Below are 17,973 nucleotides of genomic sequence, written 5' to 3'. Positions count from 1 at the left end.
TTAGTACTTTGATTCTAGCATTCTACCAATGGGAGATAACTTTTTTTATAGTGTATTCAAATGTTGGGTATAGCTTTTTTCTAATCCCACTTATTTACGGTTTTCATGAATCTATTTCTTTACAAGTAATGTATATTTTTGCGAAGTAATATTTCCGCTTAAGGATTTTATTCATCTATATAAAATATATATTTTACTAATTTGTACAATATAGATGATTAATTTCTTAAGTGGAAATGTCATTTCGTTTTCTAATAGTATACTAAGTACGATAAAATGACCACTATGCCATCTAATTCGATTTAGAGGTGTTTAGAATGTTTTTTGAACTTTAAAATTGTTTTTTAAAAAGTTTGGATTAACTTTTATGTGAAAAAACCAATAAATTAATAAGTTAAAAATGTCATAATCATTTTCAAAAAGTCAAGTCATACATGCTTATTGAAAAGTGTTTTTTGAAGATAATAGAAAAACTATTCTTTTTTTTAACGGCAAACTATCTAAACTGTAACGTCCCATTTTCTGGTATGTAATTTAAATAAGTATTTTCATTTCTTAAGGGGTACTTGACGAGTCTGTAGCCCGACTCGTCGAGTAGAGGCGGGATGATCACGCAAATGGAGCTGACTACTCGACGAGTCCATATGCTAGGACTCGGCGAGTCCGCCTGTCTGGATGAAACCCTAATTTTAAGGGTTTGCACCCTATTTAAACATCTTATTGAGCCCCAACTTCGCCTCCATCAGCCTCAGAGCATTTCTTACCAAACCCTAGCCCCTTAAAGAGTGTGTGAGTGATTGTTGCTTTGTGAAGGAACTTTTGGTGCATTTTGGAGCAAGTAGAAGAAGGAGAAGGTTGAAGAGTTCAAGGAAGAGGAAGTAGATCCAGAACACACTCCTTTGTGGTCATCTTTTTTGGTAATAAAGTCTCCATCTTGCTTATTGATCTTATAGATCTAGTTTGTCCCCAAATTGTTGATATTACGCTCAAAAACCCCAAATCCTTTGTAATAAAGCCTTATGATCGAGTTATACTTCAGATCTAGCCTTTCTTGAACTCCAGGAGCTCATTGTAGCCACCTTTATGCAATCTTGGCCTTGTTCCAAACCCTAAGTGCTTAGTATTTGATGAGTTTGGGTATTTTAGCCTCATACCCTTGTGCATACACGTAAAGTTGGAAACTTTACGTGTAAAACCGGTCCTAGAAGCTCAGATCTATGTTTTGGAAGCACTGGAATCGACTGTATAGTAATAGCATGCTTGGGACTCGACGAGTTGTTCTTCAGACTCGACGAGTTGTTCATACGACTCGGCGAGTCACAGACTGGACGTGTTTATATGTTGAAGGAGAACTCGACGAGTTGTTCATACAACTCGGCGAGTCGGATGAAGTTAGACTCGATGTTAGCATCGAGGAAGAACTCGTCGAGTCTTTGCCAAACTCGACAAGTAGAAGCGGGTAGAAGTCTAGTATGGATGATAGGGACTCGGTGAGTTGACGGCCCAACTCGGCGAGTCCGGTCAACAGGAAGTTGACTTTGACCAGGAAGTTGACTTTGACTTGCCCAGGGGTAAATAATCATTTTACCCTGAGATTAGTTATCAGTATTTGATTTAGTGTTTATGGGATTTGTAGCCGGGGAGTTCCGGAACAACGGTCAGGCAGTTTCAGACTTAGCATCTCGACAGTCAGCGTTACGAGGTGAGTTTCCTTCCAGTAGGAACGGGTCTACGGCCACAATGCCGACCCGTCTAGTTAGCAGTAGATCCGGACTTCGGTCCGATGCAGTATGCAGTATATGTGCTTATGCTAGTTGATATATTTATGTTATGCTCAGTCAGTTTCCGGACTTCGGTCCGATGCAGGGTGTTAGGCGTGTCAAACCCAACAAATAAAGGGGTACAAATGACTCCAAGTACACTACTCTATTGCACTAGAAAGATAGTACAAGGCAAGTAGGGTCGATCCACAGAGACACGAGATAATTAGTATATACCTCTTTGCGTAAGGTATTTGTTCACAAAAGATTAAATAAGGGGGGGTTTGAGTGTAATGATGTAGCAAACCAATATAAAACACAAGTAAACAACTAAACTAATGAATTAAGTTCAGATTTTGTAAGGACTCCAACTCCATGTATGACAATCCAGCAATGTGAATCAAAGATGACAAGACATTTGTTTCATTCTATCTAAGTTGGTACTTGAAAGTGTTAACAAGCTCTAACACTTTCCATTCACCACACTAATCAATCAAAACAAACTCTTTGATTAATCCTAACCTTACTAACCTAATCTAAACAAGCTCTTAGAAGTAGATTAAAAGATTGCATTAAGCTTATTGTGAATGTTCCCAACAACACCCAATACTCCTCACAAGCTCGGGAGCGTAAGAATGTGTGAAAAGATTTACACTAAATTCATTCATAAGAAATCAATTTAATGCTTGTTACTTAGTTCAATTCACAAAACAATTACGGATTTTGCAGAATGAATAACTTGAATGACCTAACCCTAATTCAAATGGCCAATAAGAATCATTATTAGAATCAAACATTCGATTGAAGTAAAATCAATTTCACTAGATAGAAATTAAACACAAACATCAGGTCATATGATTTGATTCACAACCAAAAAGTCAAAACATGAAATTGGAGAAGTTAGGGTTCTAGCCACACATGGCTAGAACAAGATCACAAGTCTAAAAGATGAAATTAAGTGTAATTACAACTTACAAAAACGAGAATTAATGTTTCCAAATGATTAACGGACAAACCCTTGCGAAAACCTTCGAATTCTCCTCTCCAATGGTGCTCTGATATGTTGTGTGTCCCCCAAAATGACCCAATTTTCCGTAATATGAAAAATAGAAAAACTGCCAAAAGTTAGTTTTCTTGGGCCGAACACGGCCCGTGTTCAGCATAAGGCAAAAAGGGCACGGCCCGTGTTCAGCTTGGTCAACAGCTTTCATTTTTGGTCAACACGGCCCGTGTTGATTTTGCAGTGTAAACCAACACGGCCCGTGTACCCTTCTGACTCCGACTCCCAACTTGATTTTTTTCAACTTTTTCGTTCTTCGCCCGATCATCCCGAAATCTTTACCGATGCTTCCCGGCACCTCCCAAAGCGCATTCCAAGCTCCGGTTTACCTGAAAAAGACATGAAAGTGTGCAAATGAGGTTGTTCTAGAGACTAACATGAATATGATGAAATGCAAGAAAAAGGAAAGAACAATTAAGCTAAAAACATACATACAAAGGGCTAACACAGGGGACACGGTCCCGGTCAGTTCCGAATTTCGGTCCAATGCAGTTAGTTCCGGACTTCGGTCCGATGCAGAGGACACGGTCCCAGTTAGTCCCGGACTTCGGTCCGATGCAGTTTCCGGACTTCGGTCCGATGCAGTGGGCAATCCCCAATAGTTGCTTATGTGTTATTGTATGGTAGTTTGGGGGAGCTCACTAAGCTTCGTGCTTACAGTTTCAGTTTTGGTTTCAGGTACTTCCGCTTGCAAAGGGAAGAGCTCGGGTTGATGGTATCGCACACACCACAACTTCAGTTTATCCTGGGAGTTTATTTCGGACACTGTTATGATTGATATAGTTTTGTTTTGACATAGTACTATGACATTTGAGTTACTCATTCCATGATTTTATTATATTCGAGGATTTGGTTTTTAGTTATATTAAAACAAAAAAAAAATTTGAGTCGTATTTTGGGTCGTTTCATAAACCTACTCTTAAATACCATGTATGTCTCCCAAGGTTGTAGAACTCGTTACTCGGTACCTGCTCGGCCGACTACCGAGTAGCGAGTACTCGGGAGTACCCAGGAGTACTCGGGGAGTACTCGGATTTGGTAATTCATGTAGTAATATTTTTAGGGAAATTATATATGTCAAAATCATAAGTTAAAATAATAAGTTGATTGAAATATATAACAAAATTAGATACATGTGAATACACAAAAACTAAAAAAAAAACAAATAATGGTCTCACTTCGTGACTAATTACTGAAAATTTAAGATATATATGTAGTAATAATCACATGTGTGTATGTTAAATAATAAATCATTAAGTATATTATACATATTAATCACCGAGTTGACCGAGATTTACAACACTGCTCAGTTTAGTAAGGGGTCGATCGGGGAGTACTCGGGATTCTGTAACTCGTCTCGGCAAGGGGCCGAGTAGCGAGTACTCGGAGGAGTAATTGGCCAACTCGGCGAGTTTTACAACACTGATGTCTCCTAAGAGACTTGAACCCATGACCTCTTATTTGAGATGATCACTATATACCGTTAGGCCAAAAGTCTTTTGGTAATAGAAAATTTATTCTGAAAAGTGCTTTTGAGTTTGCCAAACATTTTTTTTAATTTATTAGTTTTTCAAAAAGCCAATAAGCAAATAAGTTGTTTTGGAAAATAATCTCAAACATCTCTTTAAATTTGAAGCTAATAACCAACAAGTAATGTAGTATATTAATGCAAGACTTAAAAACCTTTCTCCATATTTATGCAAATGACTAATATTATAAAAGCCCTAAATTTTTTACGCGTAATTGGTAAAAGTCTAATATTTTTTTTATTATTGCTATGACCACAACTTTCTCGCAGAATTATTGTTCTAGCCCACTTAACGAGTTTCATGGTAAACTTGGTTAATTTTTTTTGCAAAATCAGTCCTAAGAAGTTCAAATTTGGTCCATGAGGTTTGCAAAAAATTACACCACATGTTTTTTTAACATTATTTTTCGTTTTTTGTATATTTTCGGGGTTTTTTTTATAAATATATATACATTTTTTATTTTTATATATATTTTATTTATTTTCATTTTTTTAACTTTATTTTTCAACAATTTGATTTTTTTTACCTTTTGTTTTCTATTTTTTTAGTGTATATATAAAGTATATTAGAGTTTTTTTTTTCTTTTTTATAGTTTTTTTTCATATTATATTTTTAACCGTTTTATCTTTTTATTTATTTTTTTTCTTATTTGTATTTCAGTTATTTGTTTTAATTTTTTGTATTTTTAACTTTTTTCAAAAAATGTAAAAGGTATTAATATATTAGAGTATATTACAATTTTGATAATTTATAGTTTTTGTAATTTTTTTATTTTTATTCGAGTAAATAAAATAGTTATGTTTATATTTGTAATTTCAGTCCAACTTATTTTCTTTTTATTCTTTTTTTCTTTCGTGCTATTATATTTATGTTACGAAAAAATGAAAATTAAAAAAAAATAGATTTTTTTATTGAGAGTTAGTGTTGCAATGTGTTGTATAACTTGCAAATTAAATCATATTTTTATATGTGATATCAATAGTTTAAATTGAAGATAATATTTTTCAATTTGATAATAGACTAAAAGAAAGAATAAAAAATATAATAATAATCGGTCTCTATAAAAAAACTTGTTATAGTAATTTAAATTGAATTCAAGTTCTTGAATCTAAATAAATAAAAACATTAGATAAAGCATAAATAACTAAAATAGAAAAAAATATATAGAAAACAAAAGGTAAAAAGGTAAAAAAAAAAAGTTCAAATTGTTGAAAAATAAAGTTAAAAAATGAAAATAAATAAAATATATATAAAAAAGAAAATAAAAAATGTATATATTTATAAAAAACCCGAAAATAAATAAAATATACAAAAAACGAAAAATAATGTTAAAAAACCATGTGGTGTAATTTTTTGCAAACCTCAGGAACCAAATTTGAACTTATTAAGACTGATTTTGCAAAAAAAAAAATAACCAAGTTAACCATGAAACTCGTTAAGTGGGCTAAAACAATAATTCTGCGAGAAAGTTGTGGTCATAACAATAATAAAAAAAATATTAGGGCTTTTTCCAATTACGCGTTAAAAATTTAGGGCTTTTATAATATTAGTCCTTATGCAAAAATGAAGCTTTGAATTTTCACAAGTTATTGCGAAAAATTTGCATGCAATGAAAGCGGAGAAATTATAAAATCCAAAAGTAAACCAAGCGGCTTTTTCAATGTTTTAAAACCCGGGTCGACCCGGCCGGTTCAACCAGTTGGACCGTGACCCGGGGTAGAAGGCGGGTCAATTGAGAACGGTTTTTTGTAAAAATACATACTGGATCGAACCGGCCGGGTTTCCCCTAAACCACGGTTCGACCGCTTATTGTTGAACCGGTTAAAACCGGATTGACCCGTTTTTATAATAGTTGGATAACCGTTTTAATAGGGCTTGGATAGTTGGATACAAATAGTGAACGCCAAAACAACGAGCGGTTTGCGGTTTCTTCAATGTTTAAACTTTGTGGACATCAAATTATTGGTTTATATGTTTATGCATTATGAAGGAAAGTAAAAGTATATAAAAATAGAAAAAGACCATAAACCGGATTGACCCGACGGTTCAACCGGTTGACCCGTGAATCGATCATCACACCGGGTCAACTAAAAACCCGGGTTTTAAAACATTGGGCTTTTTTAAAGAAAAACCAAATAGGTTTGTCGGATCCGATGATTTGTAACCCGATTTCATAAAGGTTACCATCTTTTTAACCGCTTCGCAAAATCGGATTTTTATCCTGAATATATTTATATATTTTAAAACCACATATAATAGTACATCTTTTTTGTTGGAGTAAATTCGAACACTTTTTACAGGCTTATCTGAAACAAATTTTTATTTATTTATTTATTTATTTTTATTTTTTTATTTAAATGTGATCCTTTATCTAATTCATTTGATTTTTCATTCTAACAAACATCAACTACTAATCTGAAGTTAGATAATAATACCTTTTTATACTCATATCACCAAACAGAGATAAAAAAAAGGGAGGCAAATCTATTGTTTCAAAGGAGGAAAACCTATTCTTGATATCCATTTGCAACATTATAGAAATGTCATCAAAACTATATCACAAAATAACAAATACCATGTCATTCCTTTAACAAGCTATACAACCATAAGGATTTCTACAGTTAGATTAAGCATCTAGGGCTTTTCAGGCAAATTGGCCTCTTCCTTAACACCATTCATCCCACATAATACATAAAATGCAACTATCCTTGTATATGATCATATATAAAAAAGTACCTTCTTCAATGAACTTATCAGAATGTTAATTACAATCATGAATCTCTTGTTCATTATACCTAAATGCAAAAAATTTCCACTATCTCTACAAGTGCTAGTGATCATCTTCATTTATGCCAGGACAGTTAGCCAAGAGTGCTTCCATTGATTCATACTGAAACAGAGTCAACAAAAGTCAAACAAACAATTGGGAACAAGAAACAAATGATTAAACTAGAAAGCATAAAACAACAACACACCTGACATCCGCAAAACAGACAGTAACTAAAATCATCCCTCAGCTTCATTAATATTTCGTGCAGATCCTGCATAATTAAAGAGTTTAAAATGACAACTTAATAACAAAAATCTAAAAACCAAGAACTGATTTCTATGAATCAACTGACAAATGGAATTGAATTCAAATAAAATCATTGATGTAATAATGTGTCTGTCAGAATCAAAGAAATGCAACCATTTTATTTACCTCTTCTGTGATCACTTCCTCCTCTTCATCATCTTCATCGTCTTTTTCATCATCATCATCTTTCTTCTCTACCTCCACAACCTCTTTGTTCTCCAATTGATCCAACACCCCTTTAGCCTTGTGAAAATTCACCACCACCCTCTTATTCCGCCACCTCTCCTTAACCCTACACCCAAAATCCGCCATCAATTCCTCCTCTTTCTTCCGCTTCTCCCAAAGCATCTCTTCATCTTTCCTCAGTTTCTCCTTTATCGGATCCTCACGCCCAATTCCAGCTCTCGACCTCCGAATCTCCAGCCCCACAGGCTCCGCCCGACCCGAACCACCCAAACCAGACCCAGGAGTGTAGCCCATCTGCTTCAACATCTTGAAACCGATGTTGGATTGGGGGATGGCTGATTCTAGGCTAGCTAGGGTTCGTTCATCCTCTTCCACTTGCTTGATTTCTCGCTTGAGCTTTCTTTGTTCTTGCCAATTTCGAGTTTTGGGTCTCTTCTTCGAAGATTGTAAGGAAGTTGCTTTACTACCACCATTGATGTTAGGAACCTGATACAAATTGAAAAGCTAGGGTTTTGACAAATATTCATTTGATATGTAAAATCAATTACTATATGTTGCATGGCTCACCTTTTGGGCGGGAGGATTTGGAGAGGGTTGGGATTCGGAAGGTAGAAACTGAGAGAGGTCGCCCATGTAATCATCATCTTCCTCCGCCATCGCTACACTAGTTTCCAAGGTCTTTCTTCCTTCTGGTTGATTTCTGTTGTTTCAAAAATTGCACTGATGGTATCCACGGTTAGACCAAACCAAACGATCGAACCCAATTCAAGTTATTTTACTTATATAGTTATATACTTTTTTGACGATTACTCGATTATAATTTTTTGAGAGAAAAAACAGATAAATCTCACTAAATTTATCAAGTATTTTTAAAAGTTACACAAAAATTAAGAATTTTTCTTACACACCCGTTAATTTCCTAGGCTTTATTTGCAAAAGCAAAACATGTGTTTGACATTCAAAATGACCAAAAGCAAATTGTTTTGGGCCTTTTGGCCATCTAACACCCCATATTCTGTGACACCTTCTTTATAAATTCATGAATTTGAGAATGTTGATTTTGAGTTGGAACGCAGAGCATCTATTGTGGCGTGTGTTGGGCGCGACATGTCTTAAGTGCAAGGCGTGACGCACCACCGCAAAACTCAAAACCCTAGGTCTCGGGTCTTCGGTCCTGTTTAAAGACTCTAACTCTTAGGGTTTCTTTCATTTGTAGCCTTGATCCTTCAGAGAGAACCGTAGAAGCAAACCTTAGCCTCCTCTCTTCCCTTTACGGTGTTCTAGTGCCTTGAGTTAGAAGGAGGAGAACGTGTCTTTTGTGCTAGAGAAACAAAATACAATGAAGTTCTAAAATTGTCAATCATCTTCTGCACATTTATAAGTTATAAAGATTCAATATTTATGATTCTTATGCATAGATCTAATGTTTTGGAGTGTTTATAAGCATTTTGGTATCGTTCACTAGATGTTCTTTGGAGTTTGGGAAAATCTAGTGTTATAGACTTGTGTGTTTATCAATTGCGTAAAAGGGTTTGCGATTACTAATATGGGTATTGATTCAATTGAATAGCATTATGTCGATATTTGATTAACGAAGTTAACAACAACAAACAATTTAAACCAACATTGACATCAAAAGAATTTTGTTTTTCTTAGACTTATTTTACATTAATATTTATATTAAATAATGTAGTTTTATGACTTTTGTCTATTCATTTACATGTTATTACATTTTGAATATATGTTGGTCGAAAGCTTTAAAAAATGACATTGAAGGCTTGAAAGTTTTAAATATTAAATTGGTTTCAATTCTAATTAAATCAGTTTAATCCTATTGTTATAATTTAAGAATGATAGTTTAGTAATATCATATGGTATTTTGGATTTAAAAAAAAGGTTTTTCAATACTAAATTAGTTTAATCCTAATTAAAATATTAGGCATAGGAACACAAACAAACATATTAAATTAGTGTATGGATTGTTCAAATATATATCTTATTTTTGCTTTCCGTGAATGTAATTCAAATTATATAAAAACAACTTACATTCCCCATACTACTTTTCAAAGCCTTATGATATTCTTTTTCTCACATGGTCTGGATTATTTTTAAAATCTTCACGGGTGATTCTTCTATATTTGGGTCATCATTTAAATAATTTTCTCTAACAATTGTAAAAAAGTTATAAAACATTACACGGGGACAAGTTTAGTACCAAGTTTGGAGAAGAAAAAGTTTCTGATTACGGAATCGGTTGTAGTTGGGAGTTGGGACATGCATGAATTTATGGACACTTTGTTAAGGACTTTAGTGCTATTTCAAAGCTGTCGTGAAACTTATTACTAATAAGACACATCATTTACTATTTAGAAGCATGTTTTGTAGAGCACATGTCAAACTTATTACGCAATTCACACACATTTAAAAGCCAGTCCAACATAATTATTGTACGCCTAGCTAAGATAATTGCTACTACATACTAATAACAACTTATTGATTCAAACAAAAACACAAACTTAAACTACAAGCCAAAAGGCAGACCAACAATTAATACTCTTCTGCTACATGCATGAGAGAGAAGAATAATTGAAGGAACTCCCTTGTGATTCTGCACCATATTTGTAGGGCAAAGACCAAGAGGTTTGTAATGAAGCAGAAAGTTGCATATCTTTTTTCTCATATCATGCAGTCATATTTCGATGGCAATCTTCTAAAGAAGTTGAGTGGGACGAGAGGTAGGTTGTGCTGGAACCTTGGGTGGCTTAACACAGTAAAGCCTGTCTGAATGACAACAACATAAAAAGGTTTTACATATAGAACAATAGCAGCAATCAAACAGAATATTATGAAGAGTGTTGTAGCTCTGGGGTCTCTCCAGCTGAGTAAAGACAGAAGCCTCTCTCCATGTATTGCTATATCACCAGCAACCGTCTGAAGCCTTCCACAAACACTCCTCAAACGGTCATATCTCATCCTTACAACATCAGCAGGACGAGATGTTGGAAAGGTATCAAATTCTTCATCTAGTTCATCAGGGTGTGCATTATCTGCATAAGAGAGGCGAGTGTCCACATGGGGAGGACTCCTTGGTCTCCATTTGTAGTTCCAAACTCCAACTGAAAGGAGAGAGAGGCAAACAGAGGGCAGAATAAACACCGGATACAACACCAATATAACGAAAACGATGTGAACCAGAGCAGTGGCGATTGGATTCTTCCAATTACGTATATCATCAAACCATTTTATAGCTGCAATCAAACCGCCTAAAACACCCATGATTCTGAAGAAATTCGCTTTACTTCTTCTCAAGCTAAACATGTGGTAATCCACATCAAGCATATACTCCACCACCTCTTTTCTCAATGGCGGCTCAGCCCGGCTGAGCCTCATGGCCACAATCTGAGTCGCCTGGTGCCTCAACATATCGAGTTGTCTCACTGTCAACGGACGGATGTAGTGCATTTTGGGTAACAAAGGTTGTGAGTACATATGCATCATGTTTAGCAAATTAGAACATGTAAACCTCACAGCTAAATGAATCTCACCCATCTTTTTCACCCCAGATGGTGGCAAAACCAGAAGAGGGTACGCATGAGTGTAAATGCAGTCCGTTTCAAGGGTTGAAAGGCGAATTCTGACTGTCCCGATATTTGAATCCTTAGTCCCTCCTCCGGCTTTATACTCTCCACCTGGCAAATGGCAGTTATCAAACACACCAATGGTTACAACAGTACACGGATCAAAAACTTCCCAAGTGCATTGCTCGTTCCATTTTGGAGAAAGACTGTCTGTTACTGTTTTTGTTCTGACCCACTTTTTCCCATACTTGGCCACACAATATGCATCTGTTGTTCCCCTTCCCCTTCCCCTTCCATCTTTCTTCTTCATTGGTAATAACCCACTAGCACCCAAGATTCCCACTTCAAGAACCCCAATGCTTTTCTTCCATAACTTCTTTGCTGTTGGCCTGAAATCGCTACAGACGTTAGTAGATTCATCAAGAACATGATAACCACCTTCCAAGCAGATTCTCGTATGAAGCCTGCTAGCAAGCTTGACTTCCTTCTCGTTTTCAACATCAATGGTAACATTATCCTTCTCCAGATTAAACCACCTTGTGTTGTTTATAGCTTTGTCATCTAATCTTCGTTCCACGTTCTGCAAAGGAATTGCACACATTCCAAATACTTTACTATTGTAAGGGGCAGACTTATCTTCCACGCTCAATATCAGAGGCTCTTCAAATGGCTCTGCAGCTACAAACATCAAATCCTCATTCCAATTAGGATTGATAGACCTGCTTGTGGATACGCGAGTCCATTCAGTCTGAATTCCAAGGGTGGCTTTCACAACAAGTTCAGGGGTTTTAGTTATATCACTGGGTACCAAGTCCTTGGCTTCAATCACATTAACTCTGAGATACCACAGAGTAGGAGAAAGATACACCTTTGAACGGATATTATTTGCAAGAGCATCAGCTCCAACAACAGGAGAAGAAGCAGCATCACCATCATCATCTGCATGCCATGCTTCACGTAAAGCTTCATCAGCTTGAGTACCCCACCACACAGCTAACATAACCTCTCCTTGCAACTTGTTCCCTTTCCTGTCTTCCAGTCTATACCATACAGGAGCTAGAGGACTATCCAGTGGTGCGCTCTTTGGAACCTCGGTAAGATCAAATAATAACCACCCCATGAAATCATCCTTCACCATATCTTTATCTTTTATAGTGACCTCAAGCACAGACGCCTTATTAATCCTGTCTTTAGTGAAAGCAAACACTTGGTTCCACTGAGGATGAAAATTCTTCTCAAAATGACGAGTTGTTTCTTTATACTTTCCCAGCCGAACCTCAGCATAAGGGTCACAACTACCTGCAGTATCATCCTTGGCACCTAAATTCCTTGCTTTCACTACACGGACATAAAGGTATTGCGTTTGTACCGCAATGTCATTCGTCCTGGTCACCTTCCCTCCACTCGGGTCGGGTTTGATGGCCTCCTTGAGGAACATATCATCATTAGGGCTTTGCATCATCTGGAACAAAAAAAAAATACCAATTTATAACAATGAAAAGTTTTCAAAACCTTATTTTTTATTTTTTTAGAAGGTACAAAGTTTGTTTTTTTTTTTTTTTTTTTAGATCGAGAACCGGTTTTTTTGATTGGACCGATTTGAAGGAAAATTGATGACCGAGGACCAAACCTGTGGAGGCATACTGGTTCCGGTTTTTCCGCTTCTTTTACCCGTTGGACCAATACAATGTTAGTTGTATATGGAACAAATTGTTGAAACAGTAGCTAAAAAGCTGAAAATCTTTAGGCTTTGATATTTTAACTTGGGGGACCGTAACTCATGAATAGGAAACAAAAATGATGAAATTACATCATTTTACTTAATCACAAACTCTAAACTACATTCTCATGTCAATCCGACTTTGAATGAGATATACATCTTATAAAAATTCAATAGATTACAAAATACAAATAAAAGCTGAAAAACTAAAAATCTGAAAATCTTTAAGCTTTGATATCCTTATTTCGGGGACCGAAGCTTATTGAATACGTAACCAAAACCGATGAAATTACAACTTAAATTCAAGTACAAACTCTAAACTCTATGTTGAAAAATATCTAATGTTAATCTGACTTTGAAAAAAATAAGATATACGTATTTTAATATTTTCATAGATTTCAATATATTGAGGCTTTTAAAATTCAGATCCAAACTTGTAAAAAACCGGACCAAATTTGCACTATCAAAGCTCAAAGGAACCGATAACTGGACCTAAAACTGGTAATCCGGTCAGCTGACGGAGGTCCTAACGTTCAACCCAGGATCCTAATGGGGTGTGGAGCTTAGATCATCATGATTAATTGAGGAAAGACCGTTATATAACATTAAAATATTAGTAACACTTAAGTTTAGACGCACACACAAATTACATCAACAAAGTACTACATGTTCATCTATAAATTCCATCTATTTATATAAAACGAAAAGAAGAAATGGTAATAAAATGTGGTTTGACTACTTTTCTGAAAAACTCACTCGTTTTTTGTTTTTCTAATTTAACCAAAAGTGCCGGTTTCAAGGTCACAGCAGTACCCTCATGCTTCTTGTTCTCAAAAGCGGATGCTTACAGTTACACGTACTGCAAAAAATAAAATAAATAAATAAATAAATAAATAAATAATCATCTATCTGTACAAAAACCAAAAACAGGGGAATCAATAATGAAAACCAAACAAAACCCATGATTTCCTTAATGTATTAAGACCTTCACGAAGGATTTAATTAGTGGTTGATGTGGCAACGACCACTAACCACGAACACCATCCCGGTGTTTAATGGTGGATAGTGGTCGTGTGAATTGTTGTGTATAGCACGGATCACCATTCCAATTAAATTCTTTCTCCATCTGTCTCTCTATCTCTCTCTAAGTTTTTCTATCTCTTTCTACAATAAAATACATCTTTTTTTGATTTAAAAATTAAAAAATAAGAGGTATATAGTGGTGGGTATGGTTTAGTGGTTGGATGTGGGATGAGGTGAAAAAAAAAAAAAAATCAGTCATTCAAAGTTGACTAACCCACTAAAACAAATCAAACCTAATAACTAAAAAGTTTTGAAGACTGACTAAAGCCATAAAAACAGATGGGACCTAATCTAAAACCTACACAAAGTTACCAATAAAGCTTCGATCCACACCTGGTCGTTCATCATCTTCATCTCTTGTGATCAAGCACACATCCAATTAAACTAAACGATACACATAGAGAGACTAAAAGGGGTAGGTTGCGAATGGCTTCTGGGCACTTGATTTCAAATATAAATTATAGCCATTGTCACGACGAAGACGAGGAGTCCAGTTGATCGAACTTGACATAGGCTAGACGATGAGGCCGGTTTAACCCACAACTCCATCTACAAAGCATCTACGTCGGGGTAGTAATCTTCAAGGATGTGTTTATCTCCGGGGTGAGTAGAGAGAGAAATACAGATCTGTAGATGGTTTTTTTCTAATGGTTTTGGGGTTGAGGAGAGAAAGAGATGCTAGTAGAAAGAAAGAGGGTGTGTGAGTGTTTCATAAACCATAATCATAAACATTTATTTGGGAAAGGGACATAAATATCAAAGACTATAAAAGATTAAAAGCCATTTTTCTAATGTTTTTTTTTATAGAATAACTAAAAATTAGAAAAATATTTAAAATAGACAAATAATTTTTGCAGTCTATTGTCTGCGAAAATCTAACCAGCATGCAGGTTGTAAAAATCAATTTTTTTCTGGAACTTTGAACATTCATAACTGTTCATGCCACTACAAGAAAAATTCTTAATAGCTACGGAATCAAAATGTGTAGCTATTATTCTACGGAATATGCTACGAAATGGCTTGTCATAGCTACTTTGCTACGGAAATGGTTACGGAATTGCATTCCATAGCTAAATCCTAAATAACTACGGAAAGTTGCTACGGAATCAAAATCCGTAGTTTTTTAACTACGAAATATGCTACATAATAGTTGGTCGTAGCCATTTTGCTACGAAAATGGCTATGGAATTGCATTCCGTAGCTAAATCCTAAATAGTTGTTACGAAATCAAAATTACGTAGCTATTTTACTACAAAATATGCTAAGGAATTGTTGGTTATAGCTAGTTCAATATGAAACTTGTTATAGAATTCATATATGTAGCTTGTTAGCTACATAACTAGCTACCAAATTAAAATCCGTAGGTAGTTGGCTATGAAATTGAAATTCGTAGCTACTTTGGCTACAAAAATTTGCTACACAATAAAATTCCGTAGCTAATCTATTATGGAATTTTTTACGAAAATCTTAACCGTAGTTACTTGTGTATACAACTTGGTTTTTGAATTTGTAAAATAGCAACGGAAACATATTCCATAGCTATTTGGCTACAAAATATTCCGTAGTCAAGTAGCTACGGAATATCTTTCCATAGCAAAAAAAAATAGAAAATTATTTTTGAGGGCAGTTAAAAGAGAAAATAATCATGGTAGATTAAAGAGGATGGTCTCCACTAGCAAACCAGTAATATCAGGTAAGAATATTGGGTATTTTAGTTGATAAATGATTTATAAACCGTACCACTTCCATTTAGGAACTGTGAGTTAGTGAAAATATAAAAACATTTGAAGGGTAATTTAGTAAATTAAGTATTAGGGGGCTTAGAGTAGAGATGAGAATATAAATGGTTCAAATTAAATAAATCGGATCAAGTTTGGTAATGCTCAGACTACTTTCACGTGTTCATAAAATTTATTCTCGAGGAGAGATTCTAGATCTAGGGCAGACAGAAGCAACGCCATTTCAGACCACATGCGATGAAGAGCTAAGTATTTTCGGTCCCTAGCATGGATTGCTTCTATGAGGTTTTTCCTGCGGTAACATTCCGGCGTGGCTGAAGTAGCTTCAATATAAAGAGAGAGAGAGAGAGAGAGAGAGAGAGAGAGAGAGATGAAGAGGAAGAGAATTAGGCATTCACTGCTCAGATTTCCGAAGAAGGTTTGGTGATTGAATGAAGTGCTCCGGTGAAGTGGTTACAAAGGATTTTAGCTATTTGATTACCGATGTCGGAAGTTGAGTCGATGCTAGGAGCGAGTCTAATCTCCAATGTATCTAATGTCCGGAAAGCAATAACTTCGGCGAAGAAACTAGGTGGATCAAGTTTAATCTAGAGTCGGATCAGTACATATGTATAATTGTCATGTATACGAATTGATTAGTTGCGGTGTTAGCTAAGTTGAGTGTAGATAAATCAAAGGTGAGGTTGGATCTGTGCTTGAAAACATTTTCCGACAGAGCATCTACTTTCCAGAGAAGATCAGGTAACTTCGACGAGAGCATTATGCTCGGGCCAATCACGTGAGAGATACGATGTGATCTATATTAGTATTTTGCAACATTAACCCTATGTGTTTCTCCGGAGAGGCATCCATGGTGTTGGATGACAATGAGATATGTGATGGAGTACAGTGTGACCTATAGACTGTCTTTCACACAGGGAAAGTTCAATTCAACTTCCAAAGTGACTTCTACTGATGAGATTTCATGAACAAATTAGAGGCCGTTAATAAGCATTTTGGCGTGAACTACAAACATCCTCTGCCGTGATTCGCCCCCAAATCCTATAAATCCTCTTGTCTGCTCTGCCGATCGTACCCTGCTCTGTCAATCGCTAGGTACGTTCCATCCATTTTTCTCTATTCTAGTCATGAAAAAACTAAAACATTTTTAGCAAGAATGTTAAGTTCTAGAAGATTTGCTAATTGCTTATTAAATTTAGAGTTTCTGAAGTCTAATTTCAGTAAGTACTATTGTTATAAAGTAGTTTTGTTCATTTGAGCAATTTTCCAGTAATTGGTTTTATAAATTAGATCCTCTCGAACAATGTTTAGCTTTTGAGAACTATGAACTCCATAGTAGCTTCTCTAAAGGTTGTGGTAGAGTTAATTAGTTTAAGGGAGAAAAAGTTCAGACACATTTCATTTGATTATTTTAGTGTTAATTGGCTTGGTGATCAGTATTAAAAGAACCATATGACATTAAAATCATACCAAAAAAATAAAGCATAACTCAGAGAAAATATAGATAAATCATAAATCCATATGCATTCATTGAATGGTTCAATTTTCATATTTTTAACTAGTAACATGTTATTTGACTGAGATTATTGATTGCTTGCTTGGAGTTAAGAACTAAACATACCCTGATCAAAAAACATATCATGCAATCCTAATCAAGAAACCATAACCTAAATAGATTATACAATCTAAAACTTGAAACAAATGATATCCATCTAACTATCTAAATCAAAAGACCAAAAAAAATTGCTTTTTTGTGTAATATACATTATATCACAATTGACAGAAATTAAAGAAATTTTTTCATTTCTTTCAAATAAGGCACATGTTGTTGTCTTATAATAGTTTTAGCATTATCATAAAAATCATGTCTTTTTGGCTACAACTCCTTAGATAGATAATCCACTACACCACCATTGTAATTTTTACTATATTCCACAAGATTTTGAGTTCCTGATATGTCATCTCCTAAATTGCCTCACCCAAGACTCTTCTTGGCTGCACCTAGAATCACTTGTAAAGGCTAAAAGCACATAAAGTAACATATAATCATTCTGACATTGACTGACTGTAAGATTTATTTAAAAAAATATTTTATTTAAGAAAATAATATGATTATAATTTATTTATGAATGATGCAGGCAGATTGCAGGAGTAATAATGGTGATGATGGGGCGTTGAGAGCTATTGATCTTTTATATGATATTGCGTTGATTTCTAGTGGTTTCACTGTGAGTAATTACTG

The 17,973-nt window shown here is 35.1% G+C and overlaps 2 protein-coding genes across 2 annotated transcripts; both read right to left on the bottom strand.

The window, feature by feature from the left end:
- Nucleotides 1–6,904: 6,904 nt before the first annotated feature.
- Nucleotides 6,905–8,387, bottom strand: LOC145129083 (D111/G-patch domain-containing protein). The gene is made up of 4 exons (XM_079063834.1): nucleotides 8,179–8,387; nucleotides 7,552–8,097; nucleotides 7,325–7,390; nucleotides 6,905–7,239 (listed from the first exon to the last, which is right to left on the bottom strand). Exons 1-4 carry the CDS (start codon nucleotides 8,266–8,268, stop codon nucleotides 7,180–7,182), a joined length of 762 nt encoding a protein of 253 aa, XP_078919960.1. The 5' UTR covers nucleotides 8,269–8,387; the 3' UTR covers nucleotides 6,905–7,179.
- Nucleotides 8,388–9,988: 1,601 nt separating this feature from the next.
- On the bottom strand, nucleotides 9,989–14,722 carry LOC145134635 (FT-interacting protein 3-like). The gene is made up of 3 exons (XM_079069481.1): nucleotides 14,326–14,722; nucleotides 13,666–13,768; nucleotides 9,989–12,651 (listed from the first exon to the last, which is right to left on the bottom strand). The coding sequence occupies exon 3, from the start codon at nucleotides 12,649–12,651 to the stop codon at nucleotides 10,288–10,290; it is 2,364 nt and encodes a 787-aa protein (XP_078925607.1). The 5' UTR covers nucleotides 13,666–13,768; nucleotides 14,326–14,722; the 3' UTR covers nucleotides 9,989–10,287.
- Nucleotides 14,723–17,973: the final 3,251 nt, after the last annotated feature.

Source organism: Lactuca virosa, chromosome 8 (genome assembly GCF_052849685.1).
Source record: "Lactuca virosa cultivar CGN04683 chromosome 8, Lactuca_virosa_CGN04683_v6, whole genome shotgun sequence".
Taxonomy (NCBI): Eukaryota; Viridiplantae; Streptophyta; class Magnoliopsida; order Asterales; family Asteraceae; genus Lactuca; species Lactuca virosa.
The sequence above is the reverse complement of the archived record's forward strand: the minus strand, read 5'-3'. Positions and strand labels throughout refer to the sequence as shown.